At 36.5% G+C, this 27438-nt stretch overlaps 1 protein-coding gene across 1 annotated transcript in view; it reads right to left on the bottom strand.

Annotated features, from left to right (window-relative positions):
• The window catches only part of Setx (Senataxin), a 92690-nt gene that overhangs the window by 27728 nt on the left and 37524 nt on the right, over window positions 1-27438 (bottom strand). The window contains exons 9-13 of the mRNA XM_069831933.1: window positions 22401-22498; window positions 16731-16883; window positions 11000-11096; window positions 4677-4853; window positions 1458-1603 (exon numbers count right to left, since the gene is read on the bottom strand). Coding sequence (XP_069688034.1) covers window positions 1458-1603; window positions 4677-4853; window positions 11000-11096; window positions 16731-16883; window positions 22401-22498 — 671 coding nt within the window. The remainder of the gene's footprint in view (window positions 1-1457; window positions 1604-4676; window positions 4854-10999; window positions 11097-16730; window positions 16884-22400; window positions 22499-27438) is intronic.

The following is a 27438-nucleotide window of genomic DNA, read 5'->3' as shown; positions in this document are numbered from 1 at the left end:
GTGGAGGGTACCTAATATTAATTGTCTCTAAAGACAATTGTTTCATTACTTCAGTGCTTACTTCTGATTTCAGTATTTCTTCTGTTAAATTTAGATTATATTCTATATTTAATAGAGTTAAAGGGTTTGGTTTAATTTGTAAGTTTTCTTTTAAATTCGGGATATTGATTTTCTCTTTTAATTCTTGAACCATGGATATGAAACTTTTTTGAGTTTTCAATCTAAAGAGAGGACTGTATGAATGCCAATTTTTTCCTGGTAATCTGATAAGTTTTTCATATTGAATCAGTGCTTTTTCTTCTATTGTCATTTTGATGCTGTTAATATTAGTGAGGAATCTCATAGAATCTATTGGAGTTGTTTTGATTCCACCAGTAAACATGGCCTCATCTGTGAATAGGATGGATCACAGGAAGTTCCAATTACAGGTGACCTGTCCAAGGAACCAGCGACAAGACCATTCCCACAGAGGAAAGTCCCTCGGTAACAAGTCCTGCACACATTGCACGTGATAAGGGTAGTAACAGTTCTCATGGAGAATATTCCACACAATCGTCTAGCTTACCCCACATTGGCGAGCCACCTACCTGGTGTTGATACGGCGATCTTGTTCCACAGCATTTATCTATCACACTTACTCCAAGACTGGGGTACGTATCTGGCACACCTACCCTTCATGGTGACCCAGTCCCATTAACGAGCCTGTCTCACCCAAACAACAAAAAAATTATTGTAAACACTGTACGTTGTGGGTGCTGTCAATAGGGGTACTTTTTCTGGTACAGTCGTGCAGTTGCCCACCCATTGCCATGTGCTTGTCCGTATGTAAATAACATGTCAGCCTGTCCGCGATTGGTGACCATTATAACTTAGCGCTGCACTACCTACACAAACACGTCCACGTTAGGTTTAGTCGGCACTACCACTGAAGCGGATGTCTACGTAATTTTACCGATACAAATGCTCACTACCGTCATGGGAACAGTACCGCTCTCTGGTGGGGAAAGCATGCATTCCCCAGCCTACGTTCATTATACAATTTTTGTACCTTATCCTTTCAAGAATCATCTCCTGCAGTTTGTACACTTTGAACGAAATCATGCTGTATATATATATATATATATATATATATATATATATATATATATATATATATAATATTCATGAATATCTGGTACACTGTCAGTCCTGGCAACCTTCAAATAATAAAGGTTTAGTAATTAAAATTAAACTGTTTGGTTTACATATTGATATAAGTTTTGTATTAATATAAATAAACGTGAAAACTATGATCCCTGTAATGTAACAGACCTATATTATTTAACATGTACCAACATTCTAACCAATTTAACATTTCAATTCTATACCGCTATCTTTAGATAAAAAGATTGCAACTAGTAGTATATAAAGAATGCATCATTTTGAAGTGTAAACGCGAAATTCAACTCTTAACATACCTCTAAATCCACACTTTCAATATTTTCCATGCTTTGTGTCATGTTTCTGGCATCTCTCTTGGCCAATTCTATCACTGAAATTTCCTTCACTGCAGAATTCATTATCTCTTGCCGCCCAGTACGAACCATCTTGAACCTGTCTTCTTCTATATAAATAAAAGAATAGAAGAAATTTAATGACGCTGAATTATTAATAAAAGTTTAACATAATTTAAACGCATTAAAAAAAAGAAAGTAAAGACATACAATTTAGCTGGATTCTATCTTATTATCTATTAAAATTATTTTGAAATCTTTCCACTCACATACCCAAAAATGTAATTTAGGCCTACAAGAGACATCTACTAGAATATGAAACATACAAGGAACTCAGAAGCAAAATCCTTCCACTTCCTTAACTGCAATTTAACTAACATTACTGACATATTGCCCGAGATTTTTTTTAGTTGTTTATTTAACGACGCTGTATCAACTACTTGCTTACTTAGCATTAATGAAATTGGTGATAAGATGGTATTAGGCGAGATGAGGCCGAGAATTCGCCACAGATTACCTGACATTGGCTTTATGGTTGGGGAAAACCTCGAAGAAAACCCATCCAGGTAATCAGCCCAAGTGGGAATCGAACCCATATCTGAGCACAACTCTGAATTGGCAGGCAAACACCTCAGCCAACTGAGCCACTCTGGTGGCTGGCCTGAGATTAAGTACATACATTATGGTGTGTTTAGTATTTAGGCTTACCAACACTGCAGCATTTATTACAATTTTTCTACATTAATATTACATATATAATGTCTTTGTTGTTAACTAATTCTGAATTTTTTTTATTGGGTTATTTTACGACGCTGTATCAACATCTTGGTTATTTAGCGTCTGAATGAAATGAAAGTGATAATGCCGGTGAAATGAGTCCGGGGTCCAGCACCGAAAGTTACCCAGCATTTGCTCGTATTGGGTTGAGGGAAAACACCGGAAAAAACCTCAACCAAGTAACTTGCCCCGACCGGGATTCGAACCCGGGCCACCTGGTTTCGCGGCCAGAAGCGCTGACCGTTACTCCACAGGTGTGGACACTAATTCTGAATTCGTGGCAATATAGTACATTATGCAACGAGCCCATAATGATAGTAATTAAGACGCGAGTATGTTTGTTTATGAAACGAGCGCAAGCGAGTTTCATAATTTTCATACGAGCGTCTTAATTACCATTATAGGCAAGTTTCATACGACTTTTTATGCTCGACCATATTTCTAACTTGAAATTATTCAGAAGTATTTATCTTATTCGTATCTGACTGAAGATCGGAAGTGACCTTGTGCATAGCTCGTAAATTGTGAGATGTGCACAGACGCAAAAGTATTGATTTTTTTCCGAGGAACAATAATGTCATTGACCTTGATGTAATGTAGAGAATAACATGAACTAATTTTGATATAACCTGGAAATTGATTTAGAATTGAAAAACGAGATGACAAATTGAATTTATTTTAATATTATTTACAATTAACGCTAATTATTATAGTAACAGAACATAACCTTCTGCGACAGTATTGAATTTCCAGTCTCCGTGACGTTTCCCTCGTCTTTCGATTGCATATCCGAGAATAATCGAAAACCTGAACTTTAATGAATAGGTGTACTTTAATGACATGCATTAAAGGACTGCTACCAGGTGTATAATTACTACGTTTCGGCATGGTCGAGCATAAAAACCATTAACTCTCTTGCTCTCCAATATTTCTCACATACAGTGGGTTTAGAGGAATGAGTTGCTGTTATTGAAGATGATTAATTTCTTCTTAAAGACGCCTATATTATATATACTGCATTATTTTAAACCCAGGTATGTGATGATATGGTACAAGGACTATTCATAAAGTAACTCCTGTTTTCATATAGCGTGTGTAACAACAGAGACAGTGGCACCGCTCTTGCGGTGGAGTGTACCTTGAAGCAGTACACGTCGAGCAGCGGTAGAGTCAAGTCATGTCTTTGTTCCTCTCTGAGCCACGTGCTGTCAAAATGTGTGCTGCAATCGCAAGTCTCGCCAGGTGTGAGATACGTTCTGTAATAAGATGTCTTGTGGCCAAAAACTGTAAAGCTAGTGAAATCCATTGCTAACTTTGTAAAGTTTAAGGGCCAGACGAAATGAGTGAAGGTGGTGTAAGACAATGGTGCCGTATGTTCAAAAATGGGCAAACCAATGTCCATGATGAAGAGAGAAGTGGTCGACCGACGAATGCAGATCTGATTCGTTTGGTTGATGAAGGGTTAGAGCAAACCACAGGTTCACCATGTCAGAGCTTAGTGAGGATTTTCCACAGATTAATCGTATTCTTCTGTACAAAGTGATTACCGAAGATTTGGGCTACCAGAAACTTTCTGCCAGATGGGGCCTAAACTTCTTTCTGAGGAACAAAAGGCTCAGCGGATGGGAGCAGCACTGTCCTTTCTTGAGTATTACGAAAGAGAAGGTGATGCTTTTCTCGATCAGATTATGACAGATGAGATTTGTGTGCGGTATGTAAATGCAGAAACAAAGCTTCAATCAATGCAGTGGGACCATACTCACTCTCCAAAAAAAACCCACAAAGTGTCGTCAAACACTTTCCACAAGGAAACTCATGGCAACTGTCTTCTGGGACAGAAAAGGAATTTTGCTAGTGGAGTTCTTGGAGAGGAATGCCACAATTAACACTGAGCATTACTGTAACACACTAACAAACTTGAAAAGGCCCATTCGAAACAAACGTCGTGGCATGTTGAGCTCTGGGGTGATTTTCCTGCATGATGTCTGGCTGCATACATCGCGTCGTACTGCAACCAAACTGCAAGAGTTCAACTGGGAAGTATTGGATCACCCTCCCTATAGCTCTGATTTGGCACCTAGCGATTACCATCTCTACATGCTTGGCTCGAAGTGCTTTGACGATGACGAAAAGTTGAAAAACAGCATCGTAGGTTGGCTTCAGTCGCAGACGGCCGAATTCTACGACTGCAGAATTTCAAAGCTTGTCAAACGCTACAACAAGTGTCTCAATGTGACTGGAAACTATGTGGAAAAATAAACTAGAATGTATACTTTCAAACCCAATTCTGTTAACGTCATTCACAGGTTTGTAAAAAATAAACGAAAGTTACTTTACGAATAGGCCTCGTAGAATATTTATCTGGTTTCTCTCTTCATTTTATAGCAGATGATATTAGAGACTTACTGCGAATTTTCTGACGGACTTGAAGTAGTCGTAATACCAATTCATCGACGGCTGCGTTAGAAGGTGCACAAAGAAGGATTCTAGGAGAATTCTTACGGCTGCCATATTTTCGATATTGTTTGTAACTATATAAGATTTGTAGAATCAAATTAACAATGACATGTGATTTACCAGTTCCTGAAAAAAAATAAAATAAAATTTTATGTAAACACTTCAGAATGTTGTTATTTTAATGAACATTACCATTATATATATATATATATATATATATATATATATATATATATATATATATATATATATATATATTTGTGCGTTGTGTGTGTTTGCTAGGCCTGTATGCACAGTCGCGTTTGAGACTGCTCTTAGATTGTCTTGAGGAGACTCCACAGAATTCATTCAAGTTTTTTAGATGAGTTTGAGACTATCCCAGAATATCATTGAGATGGGGCTGAGACTGTCTTAGGACAATCTCAGTCGGCTGTGAGAAAAAAATAGTGGGTATCTTAGATGACAATCGAGTTTTTTACTTTGCTATTTAATGATTCTGTATCAACTACTGGGACATTTAGTGTCGAAATTGGTGATAGCGAGATGATATATGACGAGATGAGGCCGAGGATTCGCCATAGATTACTTGACATTCGTCTTATGGCTGGGGAAAACCTCGGAAAAAAACTTAACCAAGTAATCAGCCCAAGCTGGAATCGAACTCATGGCTGAGCGCAACTCCGGATTAGCAGAAAAACGCGCTACTGCCTGAGATACACTGGTGGCTATGATCGAGTTTCTTGATTTTATTGGAAATGAGGATTACAATGAACATGAACAATGACTGCAAAGAAGATATTTTAGAGACAATGAAAATCCACTAGAAATTTACAATGATTAACAGTTTTACAAACACTACAGATTCACATAGTACACTGTTCTAAATGGCAATTTTATTGTATTACCAGTTGAAGAACTAAAGACAGGTCACGATCTTCCTATTCCAAGAATTCTGCAAACTCTTGATTGCATTATGCATTATGATTTATGAGACTTTCAAGCGAGTGTAACAAACATTATAACCAGTGGCGGCTCGTGAACTCGTGGATTGGGAGAACTGCAGTAGATTTCGGTACATACAAATTTCACTTCTTGATACCATTACTAATAAGTATAGGACAAAAATAAATGCACTACATATCGAAAAACCAAAACTTCCTGACTTAGTTGGGAGATGTCTGTGGGACCATTTGCTAATCGCTAAAAAAAAAACTAATACCATCGATTTCAGTCTGAATTTCAGATCGGCAGACACTCAACTTACAGTCTACCTGTTCATTCTGAATTGTCTTAGAATAACCTTAAACAGTGGCATGTTCCAAATGATTTTTGAAAGGCTCGTTTAGATTACTCACGAACTGTAGCAACCCACGAAACACATCAGGGTTCTTCGAATCGTTTTTTCATCATGTCCCCTAAGGGGAAGTTCATATTGGCCACAAAATTTGATACAATCAATATTTTTTTTTAAATAATTTCACGATTTTTTCTCACTTCTTGATTATGTTTAGAATGTGTGTTCTGTTCGTTTCACTTAATTGCACAGCAGTATGAGTTGCGTAACATAGCCAATGAAACAACATTTTTCAAGTGAGACTGCAAAGATTCGTGCATTTTGCTTTTTAGGGGCAAATGTCCTAAATGTGTCACACCACTCCTAGTCCATGCAGCATCACCACCGTAGAGGCAAGGAAAACAAAATACAGATTTTTTTTGTTCACATTCACATAACCACAAATGCTTAGCGTAAATTTCATTGTTATACTTCCTTACATATATGCACTATTTCGGCTGGATGAAGCTAAAGTAAGATTTAAGTCGGATAATGGATGATCCTTTAATTTCACTTCATTACATCAATATTCTCCACAAGGGAAAGTTGAGAAAAATAAAATTAATATTCTGTAATTCACACACACTTGAAAATTTGCACTGATTAAGTTACGGTATTAAGACGTCACACCAAAGCAACACTCAGATATACTGATGGTCAACAATTTTCTAAAACTGGAAAAAAAAGTCTCTTTCGTATTTTACGTGCTATATCGAAAGGATTCTACTCGTGCAATCATTTTGAGTTAAGGCAAATCCTAAGGTTCTACTGGAAGCTGGATATATACGTAATAATAAGGCAAAAGAGAATATTAATTTCGTTATATTAACTCGATAAGATTCTACAACAATAAGTATGTTTAAAGAAAATAAAAATTTTGTCATTAAGTTTCAAGGGAATAGAGCATCCATTTGACGCAGCATTACAATAGCGGTGTGGGAGGAGAGGAAAGATCCCTTGTGGCCTAGCTCTGCAAGCCACTGCAGCGAGATATGGGTTTTAAACAGCGGCAGTTTCCCTCTGCTTCCCTTCACCTCTCTACCCCCTGATCATGCAAGACACACTCTCTATGAGCTGACCACCCTGCAGATCCCAGGACGACTTTGAATCCAGTGTCAACTCCAATACAGTCGACGCGCAAAAAGATTATGCATAAGATAATAGTACATATTCCTGGACAGATGAAATATAAAGCTATTTACCAATAAAAGCTGTAACAATTCTTCTAAAAATTAAAATAAATATTATTTTTATTTTCCCGTCAAAGCAGGGAGTGCTGCAGCTCCGCAGCTCTTATGGACGAGCCGCCCCTGATTATAATTCTTCAGAGTTATGCAATAAGATACTAACTGCCAAAAACCTGTTTTCGAGATACTGACCACTGAAATAAATCTGGTTTTTATTAAGCATTTTATGCAAGAAATATTGTAACATTCATACTATTACAAAAAAACAGCACAAACAATACTAAACAGCAGTTGATTTAATATTACAAAGAAAGATAAATAAATTTTATGCAATAAACGAATTTTGCTTATAAATAGCAGCAAAATGCAGATAATGCATTCTGGTTTTTTTCAGAGTTAAATAATTCAGTCAACAACAGATATGTGCAAATATCTCAATTTTTTCGAATTTTCGGTTGGTCTATTGTTGCATAACTCAGTCCAATTAGGCAAGACATGAAACTTCATCCCAGTGTGTTTATTAGATTATAAATTGCCAAATTAGCTTGTTACAAGTTGGGTATTTTTAATAACACGAAACAATGCATGATTGTAAATAATACTAATTCGTGGACACTGACCACGTGATTAGCAATGACGACATAATGTATGAAAACATGCTCCTTCAAAGGGAATATTCTTGTAACGCAATCTCAGGATTGTCTTGAGACCGAGACAGTACAAAGTACACGACTGTGCATACGAAAATTCAAACTGGTCTTGATTTCTTAAGGTACGGTCACACGTCGGTACTTTTGCTGCGCAACTTTTGTACTGCAGCTGCAAAAGTTGCGTGTCGTGTTCACACGTAAGCCAAAAGTAGCGCGCTGCACGCTACTTTTCGTGCTGCGCAACCCGAGTGCTGCAAAAGTTGCAACTGGAGGTTGCGAGTCTGTTCACACACAAGGCGCTACTTTTGCAGCTGCAGTCATGCTGCAGGTTTCCATCTCCGTGTTGACTTCTCAATATACATTTTGTGGTTATGTTCGCATTATTAAGAAACTCATGCGAAAGCTTACTTATCTATTATTTGCTTTTCTGTCCTAACTAGTATTCAGAAATTGGCATTATTTTTACTATAAAGCTTTTAAAAACGCCTATGTACTTAAATGATAACCAACAGCATATTCACGTAATCAATGTTGGCAACCCTCCTGTTTAAAACTACGCTACAGAAAATTAAAAAAGTGAATTATATCGTCAGCAAATATGCTCAGACTGTGTTGTGTATTTAATAACTGTTACAAATAATTTATTTTCATCACATATAAAATTAAAATACATCGAAACAATAAAAGTATCATTGGCACATTTGGGTGGCAACAGTGGTCGCAACTGCAGCAAAAGTTTCAACAAAACCGATATCAAAAATGCTGCGGCTGCAACCCTGAGAACCCTGTTCATACGTCGCTACTTTTAAGCTGCGTGCAGCATGGAAAAGTAGCAAGCAGCAGGTTCGGCAGCCGCTACTTTTCGGGTTGCACCGTTGTTCACAAGTCGCAGTACGAGAGTTGCGCAGTTTTTTGTACTGCATCACTGCAAACGTAGTGACGTGTGACCATACCTTTAGTCTGTGGAAAGTTGACATTGACTATGCATACTGTCCTAAATCTTTACAGGCTTTTACTATTAATTATCAAAGTATAAAATTTTACTACATTTCAGATCCCCTGACAGGCTGGTGAGCTGTTTTGTACAAGAAAAATTATTTTTCCGAAAAGAATTAGTAAATGTATCATACAGATTTGAGTGTATCAAAATTAAAAAGAAATGAAGATAAGGCATTAATAAAATCTCTCACGTCTGAAGACACTAATTTATCCATTCAGGAATTAATAAAACATATCAATAACAATGATACCTAAGTGACAGAATTAAGCTACGGTTTGGCTACGACAATCTTCGTCGAATGAACATCGCCAATGTTTGAAATCACCAGCGGTCATCGTCAGAGAGTGGTTTCTTTACCGGCGAACTTCGTAGATGGATAGTAAATTGTTTTATATAGTTGACCATTTCTGATCACCTGATAATATATGTGGATGAGAATATGATAACGTTATAATATAAGTTTTGCCTTGAAAAACAAGTACGGATCTTTAAAGTATCGGCAGTTAATGTCATGTTTAGAAATACATAGATATACAGAGGGGTCTTTTAATTCACTGATATTAAGACTTCTTGAAAATGAACCCACCAATTTTAAGGAATATTTCAGACTTTCTTCCGAACAATTTCATTTTGTCTTAAGTTCAATTGAAAATGATATTGTAAAATTATCCACAAAATTTCTTCACAAACAATAAGCCCAGTTGAAAGATAAGCATAACTTTAAGGTAAAAACCAATTATATAAACACTTTATTTTTACTTTTTACAATGTTATTTTTTTTCATTTAGGAGCATTTATTTAGGGCATAATGTTACAAATAAAAAAAATAATGTGAGGAGGTTGTTGCACTTCTCTCCTTTGCTCGGAATTCCACTTCACTTACTATTTCACACTCTAACTTTTGCTTCAGTAGCTAAATCTGCCGCATCGTGTGAGTGTCCTTCAATTATGAATCACTTTACTCAATTGTATTAACAGTTCTGGTTGTTGCAAAATATAGATTTGTTACTGTATACATTGGTTCTTCTTTTTGGCTCATGTCGAACAGGGATTCGTGTTTAATCAATTAATATCTCATCTTCATTAGTGAAGAAACTGCAGAAAGATTTCTGTTTTACTGTAATTTTACAGTTGGTTTCTCAGCGATGATCGCCAGGTTTTTGCCTCCAAGGCAAACGCTAACGATGTCCGTCGAGCCTAGCAACGTTCATTGACGTTCATCGCCGTAAAGAAACCATGCACATTTAAATCGACAGGACAGAATCCCAGCGAAGATCGCCGTAGCCAAACCGTAGCTTTAGTCAGTAAATGCATGCACATGTCCACATGTATATTTGTAGCTTAATTATGTTTGTGAAGGTAATCAGTCTGTCTCAGTAATTTGCATGCTGCTTATATTGTTTCTTGAGTGATGTCAATTTTCTTAAGATGTTGAGCTCCTTTTGCAATAAATATTTCCTCTAAATTTTTATATTTATTACTTGAGCTTGTACATCTACTCTGAAGCCTTTTGCTTCTACTGTTACTGTTTCTCATTCCAGTAGTTCGATGCTTTTCTTCAAAATGAACCTCATTTAGGCTATGAAGGTTTTTGCTTTCATTACCTACCTTTATTTACCACATTAATTTTATTGATCAGGTTTACGATAACTTAGCAACTGCTTTTGAAAAAACTGGAAACAAAAAATAAAACAATCAAAGATAAAAACGACAATATACAATGAAATACCTGAAAAATAGAGCGATTTTTTTTTCATTACTTACGTCACAATTAGTTTTGTAAATTTTATCTGCCTGGCATATTGCCTGATATAGCTGAAGTGACTATTGTTTTTATGGAAGAACACATGAACTAGTAACTGTTGAAAGTGCGTGTTAACTTTATTAATTAGACTCAATCTCCTTCTGATAGGAGGAGAGATAACCTTTTAATACTCAATCTAGGGTGAGGAACACACACATGAGCATGAGTGCAAGTGCACTTGAGGATTTCTTAAGACTTACCTCATTCCCCTTTAACAGGATATAATAATAACTTAATAAACACTAGCAACTCTGTGACATGAAATTCATATATGATTCTTTGAAAATTAATGTTATACCTGGAGGTCCTTGTATCATACATATCTTAGGCTCTGATTTTAAGCAAGTAAAAGCAGTTTGCAAGATGGCACGCTTCTGTGTATCATTTAGTGTCTCCTAGGAGAGAAGAAATATATTAGTAAAAGTGCGGTCTAAAAAATATATAATCACTAATCAGGGTTTATGCATAAGGTAGCAAGTACACTTGTAAGAAAACAAATGACAAAGCAAGAAGAGTAGAAAATAGGGGAAACTAAGAGATTTGTTTCCTCTGCCCTTAAAAGCAAACCTGTTTAAGACGGAAGTGACATGGTCTTAATTTTTTTCCATTGTGGACAGGTTTACGTATTATTTAGATGTGAAGTTAAAATGGAATATTTTATCATTTGTATAAATTAAAAACAAAATGATATGTCACAAACTGCAAGTAGTACAAAATATTCTGTTTAACACTATGACATTAAATCAGCTTCCTGTCACTTATGGCAAAGTGCATCAACATCATTTAAAAACGCAGTAATCATAGATTACGAAATGACAGTTAAACAGTAACCATGGTTATAATGTAATTTCTGTGCATCATTCATAATCACCGATTACTTAACATGATTAGCTAACACCTTACTTAACCAGAATAAAGTCTATGATGGTACACTGTTTCTACATAATGACTAAAGGAAAGCAAAGATAATGGTCAACGTCTAAAAACGACTGCGCTAACTGCGTTCTACATCAAAATGAATGTGTCCTACATTTTCACGTTGCATTTGTTTGCCTTTGGGCGCTGTTATATTTGCGAGTTGCATTTCTTTGTTTTTCAGTACTGTTAGGTTAAAATCGTACAAAATGGAAAATTTAATGCAAAAATGATTATATCCCAATGTGAGGTTGAAGTATCGGTAGACTTAATTACTAGATTTAAACATATTATATAAAAAAGATGGAATATCCATAAAAGAAAAGGATGCAAAAGATTAGTAGGATTGTGTGTAGGATCCAGAACCCCACTTACACCAGGGAACTGTGCATTATCCTAAGATTCATCCATAACCTCTCTTTGTTCAGACAGTGACATAGAGAAAGAGATATTCGAGTGTTTCCTCTTAAAATACAGAGAAGAACAGTTACATAGAATCGTAATATAAGCAGCCGATCCATAGGAGAAATATGACTGTTCTTGTGTCATTTCAAGTGATCCGTTTGTAGATTTTGATTAACGAAATCCCTCCTGAAATTTTCTGTCACCTAATTCCTCATAAGAATTCTCTCTTTCCACTACAAAAACTTCACGCTGATACTCTATCCAAGTAATTCAAATACTGTACAGTAATAATCATCTTCGAAATAATCACCTGTGGCTCAGGCCACCATTTTGCTTTACTTGCTCTACTAATCACTGGTTATATCCTTTAACCACTCGAATATGGCCAGTTAGAGATTACCGTGGTTAACCTCCTATTTAAGTTGTAACCAGGAGTTAGGTGACAATTTTAACCAGTGGTTACACTAACTGACATAGATGCATGTGGGCATTATTCTGTTGGTGAATCATCTTGATGAAAACCTCATTTTCAATACAAACGTTATCGTAACTCACTCATTAAACATTATTAAAGTTTACTAATCACATTAAATTTAATATCTAACACTACACTATAATACTGTACTGTATATCACAGCACATTATTTAATTGGACTAGGCGCTATCCATTAGAAGCCTTGAATTCTGGCTTATCTAATTTCTTTGCTAGTTCAAGGATTTGCTTTGCAGAATAGGTCCAGAAAGTGAGCGAGAGAGTGAAAGAGAGAGCGAGTGAGAGAAAGAGAGAGATAAAAAGAGTGAGATACCGAGTGAGAGAGAGAGTACGCTCATGCTTGTGTGTGTATGGGAGATAGAGAGAATGTGTGTGTGTGTGAGACAGAGAGAGAGAGAGAGAGAGTGAGTGAATCACTCAGGAATTAACAATAAATTTATCATCGTATTTTGGATCCAATATTTGGGGGTCAAGTTAATGAAAGTCTCCAAACATTCACTGTTTGCTGAGTGTTTCATATTTTGTACTTACAATGCACAATTCCATGGTATTTAGGTATAAATGGAGATAAGTCATAAAAATGAGTTTTGTGATTAATGAAAATTAAACTTAACGACCCTTATTGAAAATAATGTTCTACATAAATAAAACATATCAAATAATAATAATAACAACAATAATAATAATAATAATAATAATAATAATAATAATAATAATAATACAGTGGAACTTGGTTATAACGACATCCAAGGGACCTTAAAAATTATGTTGTTATAAACGAGTGTCGTAGTAACCGAGATTCATATTATCAATCTAGTGAGGTGAAAAATGAAAAATAACAAACTTAGACTTATTTCAGATTTATGTATTGACTTTTAAGCCTACAAAGAACATAATAAAATACACGTAGACCTACAATTATAAATACAGTATTCTGTATTAAAACAGTTTGTTCAGTACTCACCAAACTACTTTACTTAGAAGTGAAGTAATCAGTCATTTTACTCTGTTTTCTTCTACTTGCCCAATACACACTTTCTAGGGCTAAATTACGTTCTATGTTCATAATTTCAGTTGCAATTTCACTGCTCCCTTCCCTAGCTTCATAGAACATGTTCATAATTCTAATGACTTCTAAAGTGTCACTCACTTCTTTAAGTGGCTTACTGCATTAAAATGCGTGCACTTAGTGAAAACTTCCTGTCGAAACTGATCTAATACCGCATGAATTCGGGCAGGTTATAATGGGGTGAGGAACCCGCCTGCATTCCAAGGTACATGACAGAAGGAGACTGTAAAGAATTTGTCAGGGTCAGATTTCAACAAAATATTTCTTAAGATACTTTGGTTCTTAGAAAATCTTATTCCAAACTGAGGTTGAAAATGACGTTATATGCGAGGTAGACGCATATGTGTTTGTCGTATTAAGCAAGGTAGAAAAGCATATGTCTTATGGGGAATTAGTTGGGACCACAGAATATTTGACGTTATAGGCGAGGTGTCGCACAAAACGAGGTCGCTATAACCAAGTTCTACTGTAATAATAATAATAATAATAATAATATTATTATTATTATTATTATTATTATTATTATTATTATTATTTCATTGCCAGAACAAAGATACAAATTGATTTTTTTACATTAGAACTCTCTAACACCCACAGAAAGAGTAAGTTACCTACTAGTGCCCAGGAGGCATAAGTTAATGTTACGACATTTTATTGAATAACAGAGTAAAAAGTAATAAAAGAAAAAAGAAGAAAAAACACAGATATCACAATAATTGAACTTTAAATTTTCTCTGTTAACAGCAAATTTACAATAAATTTTTTTGAAATAAGGAGCATTAGCAAATTGTATGTTTGGGAATTTATCTAGTATTGTTTTGTTTTTGTACACCCACTTGTAGAATTTAATTTGTGTATTCACCTGGCGAACAAAACTCCATTTGCACTAAAAATTACTTTAATTCCTCTTTATTCGAACAGCATCGAACTACCCTGCAAACCGTATCCAGGAATAATAAAGCAAATATCATTTGAGTCCCAGGACATAGAGGGATATATGGTAATGAGCAAGTCAATATAATGATCAAACATGGATCTACCATCCAATGCTTTAACCTGATGAGGATTTACTGAAAATCTAGAGACCTACATCAGATAAAAGATAGATCAAACTATTTATTGCAGAACTAAGACCTGATTTAACTAAACAACTCCTAGTTCTAGAAAGATGAAGCAGTTTTGATTGCATCAGTCATGAAATATAAAGCTTGATTTTGTGTACGTTCTAGTTTGTGTTTAGTGTAGTCCTTGAACCTATCCATTTTGTTCCTGAGAGTTCTTTTACAACAGTTTAAATTTACTGGTAGCCTTTACACTTACACCACAGTTTAGTATATACAGTCGCGAAGCTTGGGGTGATTTTTTCCATTTCTCGTGACAGTTGCTAGCCGCTTGGAGCGCTGTGTGTACTAGGAACAATAGCTTGTGTCACTGGCATCGTGATCTAATATAGGCCATAAGGCAGACCATGTGACTCAACCCGATCACGAAGGGCGGCATTTCAACCATATAAATTAATTGGAATGCATAAAAAGTAACATACATTTCTCTAAAATGTAGTGTAATTGCATTAATAAAATTTAAAACAATGATTAGGAGACACTTCAGACATAATTCCTTGCGAGTTAAGGTGTAATGTTATTTTTGGTGTGAAAATTACGTTGTTCGTATGTGTAATAGACCTACCTGTCTTTATTTCGATTAAATATTGCGAAATTCTTGTACAGTCATTTATGCACGATTCAGTAATCTTCAGTTGCACCACACGAATATTTAGATACATTGAAATTATAGGTTATGTTTACTGTACCAGTTGCCCCTTTCTGTCTAATTTTAGTGGTCTCCAATGCCCTGCCATTCATATGGAAATATTATAGGTTATGTTTACTATATCTTATATTTCTAAATTCGCAATTATACATTATAATTAAGCATAATGTCATGTATGATACTCCGAACATTCAATTTGTCTGTATTTTAATACTACAATTGAGTATTGAATTATTGTATTTATCTACTACCTAAGAGACGAAGTAACAATCGTACGTACACTAATTTCATAAGAGTGGTATGATAAATTTTCTGTCTTTATCAAGGAAGGTAGATGTGCTATATTAAAATCACAATATAAATTCTTTTTTATTAAACCTCAAAATAGCTTCCATTCTAAACTTAAAATATTGATGCGAAAAGATTATGTTAACATGTAAAATTCTCTTCACATTAAAATAACACAGTTTTGTAATTATTTCTGCAACATATTATGCAACAAGAAGTAAAGGGAACTTATGGACACATTACACTAAATAAAACTTAGCTATGATACACAATAAAGTTATAATATAATAATTCACTGAGCTCCATACACTGAAATAGAAAACCCGAACATATATTACGGCCTGGTCTAGATCGAAAAGGCATTGACTGTGCTGTATTTCGCATTGTTGTGAAAAGTTGTGTAAACTGTGAAATGTTCGTTATCAGTTCTAATAACTCCAAATGGCTAAAATACAATAATTTGAGTAATAATATGGGACATTGAGACGTTTGTTGCACTATAAATTCTAAGAAAAAGAGGTCAGAGTTATCCTTCCGAAAGATCCAGGAAGGTGAGTTTATAAAATATAATATATACTTTATGAAAATAATATATAAATCTTATGTATTTCGTATTTCAATAGTGGAAGGAAGGTGTTAATTTTTCAAAAGAACACGAAATCAAAAGTACAATACATTTTATCATCTGCTAGGGAAAGAGTCTGTGATGAGCCGATAGTAGCGATCCTGGTGGCTAGCAACTATCTAGGGATGCATATTTCAACTGTCTATGTTTGCATATTTAGTAAGTATTGAGCTTCGCAACTGTATATACTAAGCTGTGATTACATATTCGATATGATCTGTCCTTGTAAGTTTATTATCAAAATATTCCTTAGATACTGTACACTTTCTGTGCTCTATATTTTAACATCTCCATAGCTTAGGTTTAAAAAGATAAAAATAAAGATCTTAGTAAACTTCCCAAGTCTCTTCTATTTTCAGCCGAGGACTGCCGGAATAAAATAACTTTTTTTCTTCTTCTTTCTTGAACTATTGACTTAAAACTCATGATCTCTACATGCAAAATTAAGATAAATAATGTATTACCTGCTTGATCAATGGTACAAGAGTTTGGTCCCTAAGATCTGGCAGAGTATAATCCTGCTGTTCAGGTTTTAATATACTGTCGCACAGTGGGGATGACGGTAAGTACGCCATAGCTTGGAATAAACGAAGCTCATGCTTTATGTATGAAACAACCTACGAAAGAAAGAAAACTGACTTAACTGCATTTCTATTCATGTTTCAAGAGCACAGTAAAAATATATTTGCTAATTTCAAATCATATTGCTTGATACAAATAGAAATAAAACAACTTTCAACAAAAGTCATATTACATACTAAAAAAAAAAAAAAATCTACCTTAAATATAACACCAATTGTATGAAATTATTTCGATTTGAAAATTAAAATGTTCTATATAAGAACTTAACACATTAAAGTCGAACTTCAACAAAATCCAAAATATGCTGCTCACAAAAATTAGCGAAACAAGATTTAAAATTCATTCCATATTTAACAATGGCTGCGTTCAGCCGGGACAGCGCTAATTCAGCTATTCATTTTTGCTGAGTTACAGCAGCTGTGAGGTCCTGAACGACCATTGCAAAATGTCCGCTGTGTTTACAAAGAAACACGCTGCTATTGTTCCATCTACTCCGGAATATATGATACCATTGGTTATTGCCTACCCCCTCCACTTTCGCTGGCTAGCAGCAGGTTTGCAGCGAAAAAAATTTTGCTACGAAAAATGGCGCCCGCTATTTCAGCGCTGTCGGCCAGCAAGGCGTTCAGTGCTGTCGCTATTTCAGCGCTACCTCAGCGCTGTCCCGGCTGAATGCAGCCAATGAAAACGTAGGATATTTTCCTCGATACAGCATGAACTTCAAAGTCAATATATAATAACACACTATTTTCCATGGTCATTTACAAACAAATTATGGTCAATGATGATCATCTTCCTTGACACTGCACAAAACAAAGTGAGAATCCTCAAGATCTTGGTACCTCGTATGTCCAGAGCAAGAATTACAGCTTGACATCTATGAGACAAGCTGTGCACAAGTTTCCAAATATTCACTTGTGGCATATTTCTCCATTATTCAAATAGTGCCACTGCAAGCTCTTCGAAGTCTTGTGGGCCTCAAGGGCACCTACAGGTGCGTCTTTCAAGTAAATCTCACAAGTGTTCAATGGGATTGAAATCTGGACTCATCGCTGGCCAATCCATTACAGGAGTTTCGTGCTCATTGAGGAAGTTCATGCAGACGACAGCAACATGGAGTCTAGCATCATCTTGCATCAGTCAAAGTCAGCACCCATACTGTTCTCCAACCAGGAAATCAACCGTGAAAGGAATGTGCTTACTATTGCGACATCTATTGGAGCGAAGTAGATATATAATATTATCGTTATAACGTCTGTTTAAAAACCATGCTCTCTCCTGCATTTGTTATTTCCTGTATGGAGAGATTAAAAGACCAGGAGATTAATAGTGATCTAATTTTGTAACTAGGGTAGTATAAACATGTGTGTATCAATGTTATTGTTTGTGCTGTTACAGCAAGCCAATAGAGATATGATTTATTTTATTTTATTGGGTCATTTTACGACGCTGTATCAACATCTAGGTTATTTAGAGTCTGAATGAAATGAAGGTGATAATGCCGGTGAAATGAATCCGGGGTCCATCACCAAAAGTTACCCAGCATTTGCTCGTATTAGGTTGAGGGAAAACCCCGGAAAAAACCTCAACCAGGTAACTTGCCCCGACCGGGATTCGAACCCGGGCCACCTGGTTTTGCGGCCAGACGCGCTGACCGTTACTCCACAGGTGTGGACAATATATAGAGATATGAGTACCCATGTGTGTGACCTTATGACGTCTTATGACATCAACATTCATTCACAGCATTACTCCCTTTCGTCTCATCCGGCAGAGACTTTCTCGTGGTCGGAGCACAGTACATGCCACTCCAGGCACAACATGGTGTTCCAATATGTTCTCGACATAGCCAACTGCATTTAGCTGTCCTGGAATGATGGTGGGGGCTGTTTTGGTTTCTAAGCTGATGCTGCACCAGACCATAATTGAGTCCCACCAAATCTGTCAATTTTCTGAATATTAGGTGGGTTGAGATGCACTGTAGGACGTCTCCAGATACTCAATCGTCTGTCACATGAAGTCAGGGAGAACTTTAGTTCACCTTATAAACAGCACTTGCCTCCAATGTCGAAAATGCCAATTTACATGTTCCACAGTGGATCTTAACCGTGCTCGCTTGTGATGAACCTCTAAAAGAAGGACACATAGAGATTTTCCAGCTTTCAAATTGCGTTCCCTCAATCTATTGTGGCAACCATGCTGGAATGTTCTCGCTGTTTCCTGTCGTCGAACACGCGTCCGCCAGAAGGAGGAAGAGATCGGCAGTCGCTGGGCGCTGCAAAGGAAGTTGCGCACGCATCTAGCGCGTGGGCATGTGCGGTGTGGTGCGAAGCAAAGGGGACGCAAAGCTGCAGGTGCTGTGCTGCCGAGGTGAAGGGTGGGAACGAAACCTCCCGAAACAGAAACGTCCAGAAATCGAAGGCTCGTGAAGTGTTACCTAACAAATAAAAGGAAGCCAGCCTTTGAGAGGCCAGTTCAGTTTTTGGACAGCAAGCCAGTCAGTCTTGTGTAGCAGTGAAGCCAGCTTCGAGACCGGAGTTCGACTTGAGTGTGTCCGCAACTGTGTGAGCGTCCAGGCGAGTGCGGCATATCCGGTGTCTTTGGTTCGATGTGCAGTGGACCGCAGTTGGGGGACCTGAGTTCGAAGTTCAGTGGACTGTCTCTGGAAGTCTTGGGTTCGATATACTGTGAACTTGAGTGAATGAGCTAGAAGAACTAGCCAAGGCAAACGAACTGTGAACTGAGAACTGACAGTTTTGTTTGTAAATAGTGCTTTGTGAACATTAGTTGAGATCGTCGTCTGTGGAGTGCAATAACGAATACTGTGTTGCTGTGTGGAGTGGAAATCCCATTGTTGATGGGAGTGTTTAAATTCAATTATTAGAACGTGATTATTGTTGTGACAATAAAAGTTACATTATTGTTTGAATTAAAAGTCACACTATTCCTGACTCTCTGGTCACTTACTGATGTTCCATTTATTAATCTGAGGTCGTTTTGTACATAGATTATGGGCAGTGAAAGTGCTTCAACACAGAACAGAAAGAGCCAAAAATCTATCATCATTTCTTGTTGTCGTTTGCTTACATGCTTGACCACGTCTCCTCTTGAATTGCTCTGTCTCCCTGTAACGTTTGACAGCTCTGTATATATTGATACAGAATAATGGAAGTCATCGGCGATCCAACAATAAATCTATTCCTGTTGAAGGAGGGTGATAGATTTTGCGACTTCAATTTCGCTGATATCAACCATTTTGTAATTCCTTTAGAATAACTTCTTCTTTTTCTTCTTCTTCAGTCCCTTCTGCTGCTAAGCATCAGATTCGCCTCTCTTCGTCCATTTCATCCATTTTCCCGGTCTCTACACATTCTCTTCATCTCTACCACTGTTTTTCCTATTCTTTCTATTGTATCCTACCATTTAATCTTTGGTCTTCCTCTTTTCTTTCTTCCTTCCACTCTCATTTCCATCACCTGTTTAACCTTCCCTTTCTCTCCCATACGATATACAAGCCCAAACCATTTCAACTGATTTTCATTAATCACCTCTGTTAATGCTTTTCTCATTTTAACCTCTTCTCTTATCCTGTCATTCCTTAGTCTATCTCTTCTGGTCTTTCCTACAGCTCTTCTATGATATTTCATTTCCAGTGCTGTTAATTTACTTCGATGTTTATCTAAGAGTGGTAAGCTTTCGGTACTATATTGACAATGAACATACACCTCCAATATGTTTGAAAATGGCAATAGTCACATGGAAAAAATCAAGCTAAATCGTATTGGATTTCGGCATGAATGAATTACTATTTGGTTTGCTTGGACTGTGACAAAGATGTGAACCAAATGTTGTGTTTCCTAAATAGACAAGATGTTACTTCATATGGTAATATCACAAAACAGCTAGTCTTATACCAAGAATATACAGGCCAACAAAAATCTGTTCCGCTGATTTTTTTGAGCAGTATACAGGGTGTTTCAAAAATACGGGGCATAATTTCAGGTATGTATTTCCCACATGTAGACAATCAAAATAGTTCATTACAACATGTGTCCGTAAATGCTTCATTTCCGAGTTATGGCCTTCACAACATTGAAATTCACCAGAACGTTTTTCTTTCCGCAGGTCGTTGTCATTACAGAAGATGTTCAAAATGTCCACCTCCTGCTTGAATACAGACCTCACATCGATGTCTCATTGACCTGCGAACACGATCCCAAACTCCAGGAGTATTGCGTATGTCCTCAGAACATGCCACAATTCGATTCCGAAGGGTTTCCAAATCAGGCACCGGAGACAAATAAACCAATGATTTTAAATGGCCCCACAAGTAGAAATCGAGAGGGTTCAGATCAGGTGAGCGTGGAGGCCAAGCAATTGGGCCACCTCTACCTATCCATCGATCAGGAAACCTTCGATCCAAGTACCGGCGAGCTGTACGAATGAAGTGTGCAGAAGTGCCATCATGCAAGAAGTGAATGTGTAGACGATTGATCAGTGGAGTGTCTTCTAAAACATGAGGTATGGTGTTTTCCAGGACGTTTGTGTACGCCTGCCCCGTAAGTCTGTTTACAAGTACATGGGGTCCAACTAATCCATCACCAATGATACCGGCCCACATGTTGATGGAGAACCGCACCTGGTGATGAGATGGAACAGTTGCACGTGGGTTTTCATACGCCCATACATGCTGATTGTGGAAATTTGTTATGCCATCTCGTGTGAACTGTGCTTCATCTGTAAATAATACTAAGGCAGGAAAGTTCGGATTTACACCACACTGCTGCAAGAACCACTGACAGAACCTAACTCGTGCAGGGTAATCTGCTGGTGACAGGGCCTGTACACGTTGCAAATGATAAGGCTACAATTGATACTCTTTCAACAGTCTCCAGACAGTTGTATGAGGAAAATTGACTTGCAACGCTACCCTTCATGTGCTGATAGAAGGAGTCATGTTCACAGCCTCCAGAATCTCCTCCTGTACTTCTGGAGTTGTAGATCTTGGTCGTCCCCTTCCCAAACAGGAGAGTTAAATTTTCCATACTCGCACAGACGGTAATGGAGACGTACAAATGTCTTCCGATCTGGACACTGTCGCTGTGGGTACCTCTCCTGGTACAAACGACAAGCCAGCGCAGCATTGCCGTCCACCTTACAGTACATGAAGTGTATCTCTGCCAGCTCTTGATTTGAATACATGTCGCACAGTCTAACACCTACACAACACTGAATGTAACCTTCGCCTCGGAATGAACTGTCAGAGTGCCCTCTTAATGTCTCCTTTGACGGCAACGACCTGCGGAAAGAAAAATGTTCCGGTGAATTTCAATGTTGTGAAGGCCATAACTCGGAAATAAAGCATTTCCGGACACATGTTGTAATGAACTATTTTGATTATCTACATGTGGGAAATACATACCTGAAATTATGCCCCGTATTTTTTAAACACCCTGTATATTGCTTCCAATTACAGCACACACTAGAATTAATATATTTCCAATCACTTCCACCGTCTCTCTTTTTCATCCCCTACTACTCTCTACACATACCTTAACTCTCATTGCATGACTTGTCTTCACATTATAAGGCCTGTACTTTGCCCATAGAAGGAAAGAGATTTTGGTTTTTGGCCTATTTGAATGTTTTACTGAAACACAAGGAATTTTCAATTAATACAGTACAGGGGTAAATGGAACAACAGTGGATATGGATATGCATCTCTATTTTATAACACTATTTTCTATAAACTCTTCATACAAGCTCTAGTCTCAGTCCATTTTGATGTTACAGATGTTCAGTGTGAGCCTTTTCTTTCTCATTACATTTTCATCACAACTCAATGTGACCACCAGGATAAGTAAAGCTATGACAATGTTTTGGACTATGCACTTGACACTTCTAATATTCCTAAATTATTTTCTTAAGGTTTATGAAGTTCATCATATCAATGCCCTAGATCTAATACCATGCGTGTGATTTTTTCTAACTTTTTAGGAGAGACATAAAACTGTTTATTATTTTTTGGCCAATCATGTTTTTTAACAACCTTACCGATGTTGTTGGTAGGCCTTGTAAGTTAAACTTACAACACATATCCAGTAAATAAATAAATCAAATCAATTTATTTATTTACTTAAAAATAACGAACTATCAGTCACACACCACTATGCGCTATGAGGAAGTCTTATTGTACCTGTAAAAAAGGTAAAAGGTAAAGGTATCCCCGTAACATGCCATGAAGGCACTTGGGGGGCATGAAGGTAGAGCCCCATGCTTTCCATGACCTCGGCACTAGAATGAGGTGGTGACTTATTGTACCTGTATTCTTTCTAAATTAATTTATTAGAGTAGAGATTTGTAAGAAAAAAGAATTAATGTAGATAAGACGTAAGCATGAAAACCATTTCTGACGACTTCCAGTTTTGCTCTAAGTGCCACTCGTGGAGTCGTGGCTGAATGCGAAAACATCCATGGAGTAAAATACATATTCAAGCATTAACCTATACTGGTATTCAATTTATTCACACTGATATATAATTAATCTCTCACCTACAAACATTTTCTATATGCTATTTACTTATATTGATATGACACCTACCTACTTCTTTGAAGACAAAACTAAACTTTATATAATTTATTTCGCTATACTGGAGAATTACCACGGTCACCTTGAACCGTGCCGTTATGTTTACCACCAAATTTAAGTAAATACACAATGTCACTAACATAAGAACATGACGTTGGTGTGTGGCGTAGTTGGCGGGAGAAATTTTTTTCTCTCTCTCTCTCTGCCTCCTTCGTTCTGAACATTACTGAAAGATAGCACCAGTGTTAGCTACAAAGTGTATTTGTGCAAATATATTGCAAGTATATTACGTGACTTATTACGTGTCTTAGATGAGAGTCTCGAGACAAAACAGTTTTGTGCTATATTTCTTTTTTTTCTCTCTCTGTCTACCTCCTTCGTTCTGAACATTATTGAGAGATAGCACCACTGTTAGCGACAATGTGTATTTGCGTAAATATTGCGAGTAAATTATGACGAGTGCCTTAGGTGAGAGGCTCAGGACAGAAACAGTTTTGCTGTAGCGCATGCGCGGACCTCTTATGTAGTGGGAGCGTGATCCTTACTTGAATTTATTTTTGCGTGTACATTGCAGATTAAATGATTGAGATCCCTTCTTGCTCCGGCTACAGATCTTGCATTTACGAAGGTTAGATTAGGTTAGGTTAGCTTAGCTTTAGCTTTGGTTAGGTTAGGTTAGGTTAGTTTTGGTTAGGTTAGGTTAGCTTTGGTTAGGTTAGGTTAGCTTGATTTCATTCGTCCATATAGTTGTTAAAATGATATAATATGACAGTTTTAGATTCGTAATATTGATAAAAAAATAATAGGCCTATAATGAAAGCGGTGAATAATTTCATGGTCCCTAAAATTTTTTTTCGTAAAAGGCTAGGTATTTTTCTATAGGCCAGAAATAAAACAGCAACGCCGTCATAATTACGTACTTTACGCTTTGGCGAACATTAACCGGAAATTTACTTTCCATCATTTTAATGGTATTCCGTGAAACACACCTTTTTTCCTGTTAATATCCTTGTGATAACCTAGTTTATGATCTTATTACATCTTCATTTTCTTTTAATGCATTCAAAAAACCGCCATTGTACTACATAAAGCCTTGAACTTGACTAATGGAGTGAATTATTTAAGAATATAGTCGCGAATTTGACTACCACTATTTCGATTATATTTTGTTTGATACGGCTCGGTACAGCCCGGTGACTAGTGGCCAGCGAGTAGCGTCGACTATCGATATTGATCTGCCGTGGGTATTATCCAGTTGTTCCATTTATTTTATTACAACATTTTCACAATTGCAACCAAATAACAACAAATGACTAACACCTATTGACAAATACGAATAATAACAAATGAATGACACCTATCAACAAATAACAAACGGTGATTACACATGAAAATGTTATCGTGCAAAAACAAACTATTTATTTAAATTAAAGTGATTAATAATAAATTATTTTTTTTATTAAGATCGGCCAAAGAATAGTATGCAATACATGTATTAAGTGCATAAAAGAATCTCAGAAATAGAAAAGGTGAGATGCATCTTCTCTAACCTTTCCTCAATTATAAACTTATAATGCACTTACAACACTTGTATCGCAATATACTATATACATTCTATTTGAACCACTGAAAAGCACAATAATCAATAAGAATGTCTCTCCTGAAAATTTTGGAAAAATCACATACATGGTTTTAGATCAAGGCTATTGAATGCAACACAGAAAACCCAAAATTATTATTAAGGGGAGAGGATGGTATTTTACGGTGAAAAATGAGTAAATTTAAAAAAAAAATCAGTTTCCAGTAACTTCATTTTTTTGCTACACTGCCACACAGAAATGGATATAATTTCTGAGCTATTAAAGATATATGCATGAAATTTAGAATACACATTCTTTAGACAATTAGGAAACTTTTCTCTGTAACACAATTTTCTTAATTGATTTCACTTTTAAAATAAGTCCGTTAGTTTGCAAGAAATGAAATCAGAAAATTGTTATTAAATTTTAATTGTTTATTTTACAAACCTAGGGACGAATATAAAAATTCTGTTACAGACAGTTTGTAGAACATGCTTTTGCAAATATATTGCACAAAACTGTTTGAATCTATCTTTAAAAACGGTTTAGATATATCGGTTTTAGTACAATCCTGCATTGGGTATTTTTTTTTTCAAATCTGGGCCCCCAAATAATTTTTTTTTTTTTTTCAAAATATTTATAGTTGGTTGAGTTGCTACAGCTATGAGCTCTCTACATACAAAAAATTAATATTTTACACCAAATAGGTAAAAAGTTTTAAAAAATACCATCCTCTCCCCTTAAATGAAATACGGCATATAAATTAAAAAGCAACTCAAGTCATTACATGAAACACACTGCAACTGTTTTCAGAATAACAGAAATTTGTAAATAGTATTTTGAAATGAACAGTGCTCATATTTAACAGAACTAAAAATATATTGAGAAAATATAACAAACAATTAACAGTCATAGTTATTTCATTTCCTTCAACAAAATGAAATCGAAACTGCCAGACTAGTTTGCATATGAGACCTGTAACTGAACGAGGAACCATAGCCAAGACATTTCAAAAGCAACCAATCACACATGTATCTCACAAATACATAAATCCACCTGACATTAAATAATAATTTTTTCTGTGGTGGTTTGCCATTAGGAAAGTTCAGGATAACAGGCAGGGTTTGGAATTGAACGGGTTACATCAGCTTCTTGTCTATGCGGATGACGTGAATATGTTAGGAGAAAATACACAAACGATTAGGGAAAACACGGAAATTTTACTTGAAGCAAGTAGAGCGATCGGTTTGGAAGTAAATCCCGAAAAGACAAAGTATATGATTATGTCTCGTGACCAGAATATTGTACGAAAAGGAAATAAAAAAATTGGAGATTTATCCTTCGAAGAGGTGGAAAAATTCAAATATCCTGGAGCAACAGCAACAAATATAAATGACACTCGGGAGTAAATTAAATGCAGAATAAATATGGGAAATGCCTGTTATTATTCGGTTGAGAAGCTCTTATCATCCAGTCTGCTGTCTAAAAATTTGAAAGTTAGAATTTATAAAACAGTTATATTACCGGTTCTTCTGTATGGTTGTGAAACTTGGACTCTCACTCTGAGAGAGAACATAGGTTCAGGGTGTTTGAGAATAAGGTGCTAAGGAAAATATTTGGGGCTAAGCGGGATGAAGTTACAGGAGAATGGAGAAAGTTACGCAACACAGAACTGCACGCATTGTATTCTTCACCTGACATAATTAGGAACATTAAATCCAGACGTTTGAGATGGGCAGGGCATGTAGCACGTATGGGCGAATCCAGAAATGCATATAGAGTGTTAGTTGGGAGACCGGAGGGAAAAAGACCTTTAGGGAGGCCGAGACGTAGATGGGAGGATAATATTAAAATGGATTTGAGGGAGGTGGGGTATGATGATAGAGACTGGATTAATCTTGCACAGGATAGGGACCGATGGCGGGCTTATGTGAGGGCGGCAATGAACCTTCGGGTTCCTTAAAAGCCATTTGTAAGTAAGTAAGTAAGGTGGTTTGTAATTATTGAAACCCTGGGGAATCGGGAAAGTGGAGGAGTTAGCAGAGGCTTGTATGATGTCAGTAAAGGAGACCTTGAAGATGCAGGACAGCAGGTGAAGAAGAATGACGACTCCAGGAAGGAAGATAGTGGGAGAAAAAGGAGGGGTGGTGAAAAGAAGGGGATGTATAGAGAATGTGAACAGAGAAAATAGTGGGAAACGAGAGGATAATATATAATAGCATATAATCTAAGGGTGTTTAAAGATTCTGCCTTTATGTAGTTTGAATAGTACATTATGCAACGAGCCTATAATGGTAGTAATTAAGACGCGAGTATGTTTATGAAACGAGCGCGAGTTACATAATTTTCATACAAGCGTCTTAATTACCATTATAGGCAAATTTCATACGACTTTTTATGCTCGACCATATTTATAACGAA

This window comes from Periplaneta americana, chromosome 7, assembly GCF_040183065.1.
Source record: "Periplaneta americana isolate PAMFEO1 chromosome 7, P.americana_PAMFEO1_priV1, whole genome shotgun sequence".
Classification (NCBI taxonomy): Eukaryota; Metazoa; Arthropoda; class Insecta; order Blattodea; family Blattidae; genus Periplaneta; species Periplaneta americana.
The sequence above is the reverse complement of the archived record's forward strand: the minus strand, read 5'-3'. Positions and strand labels throughout refer to the sequence as shown.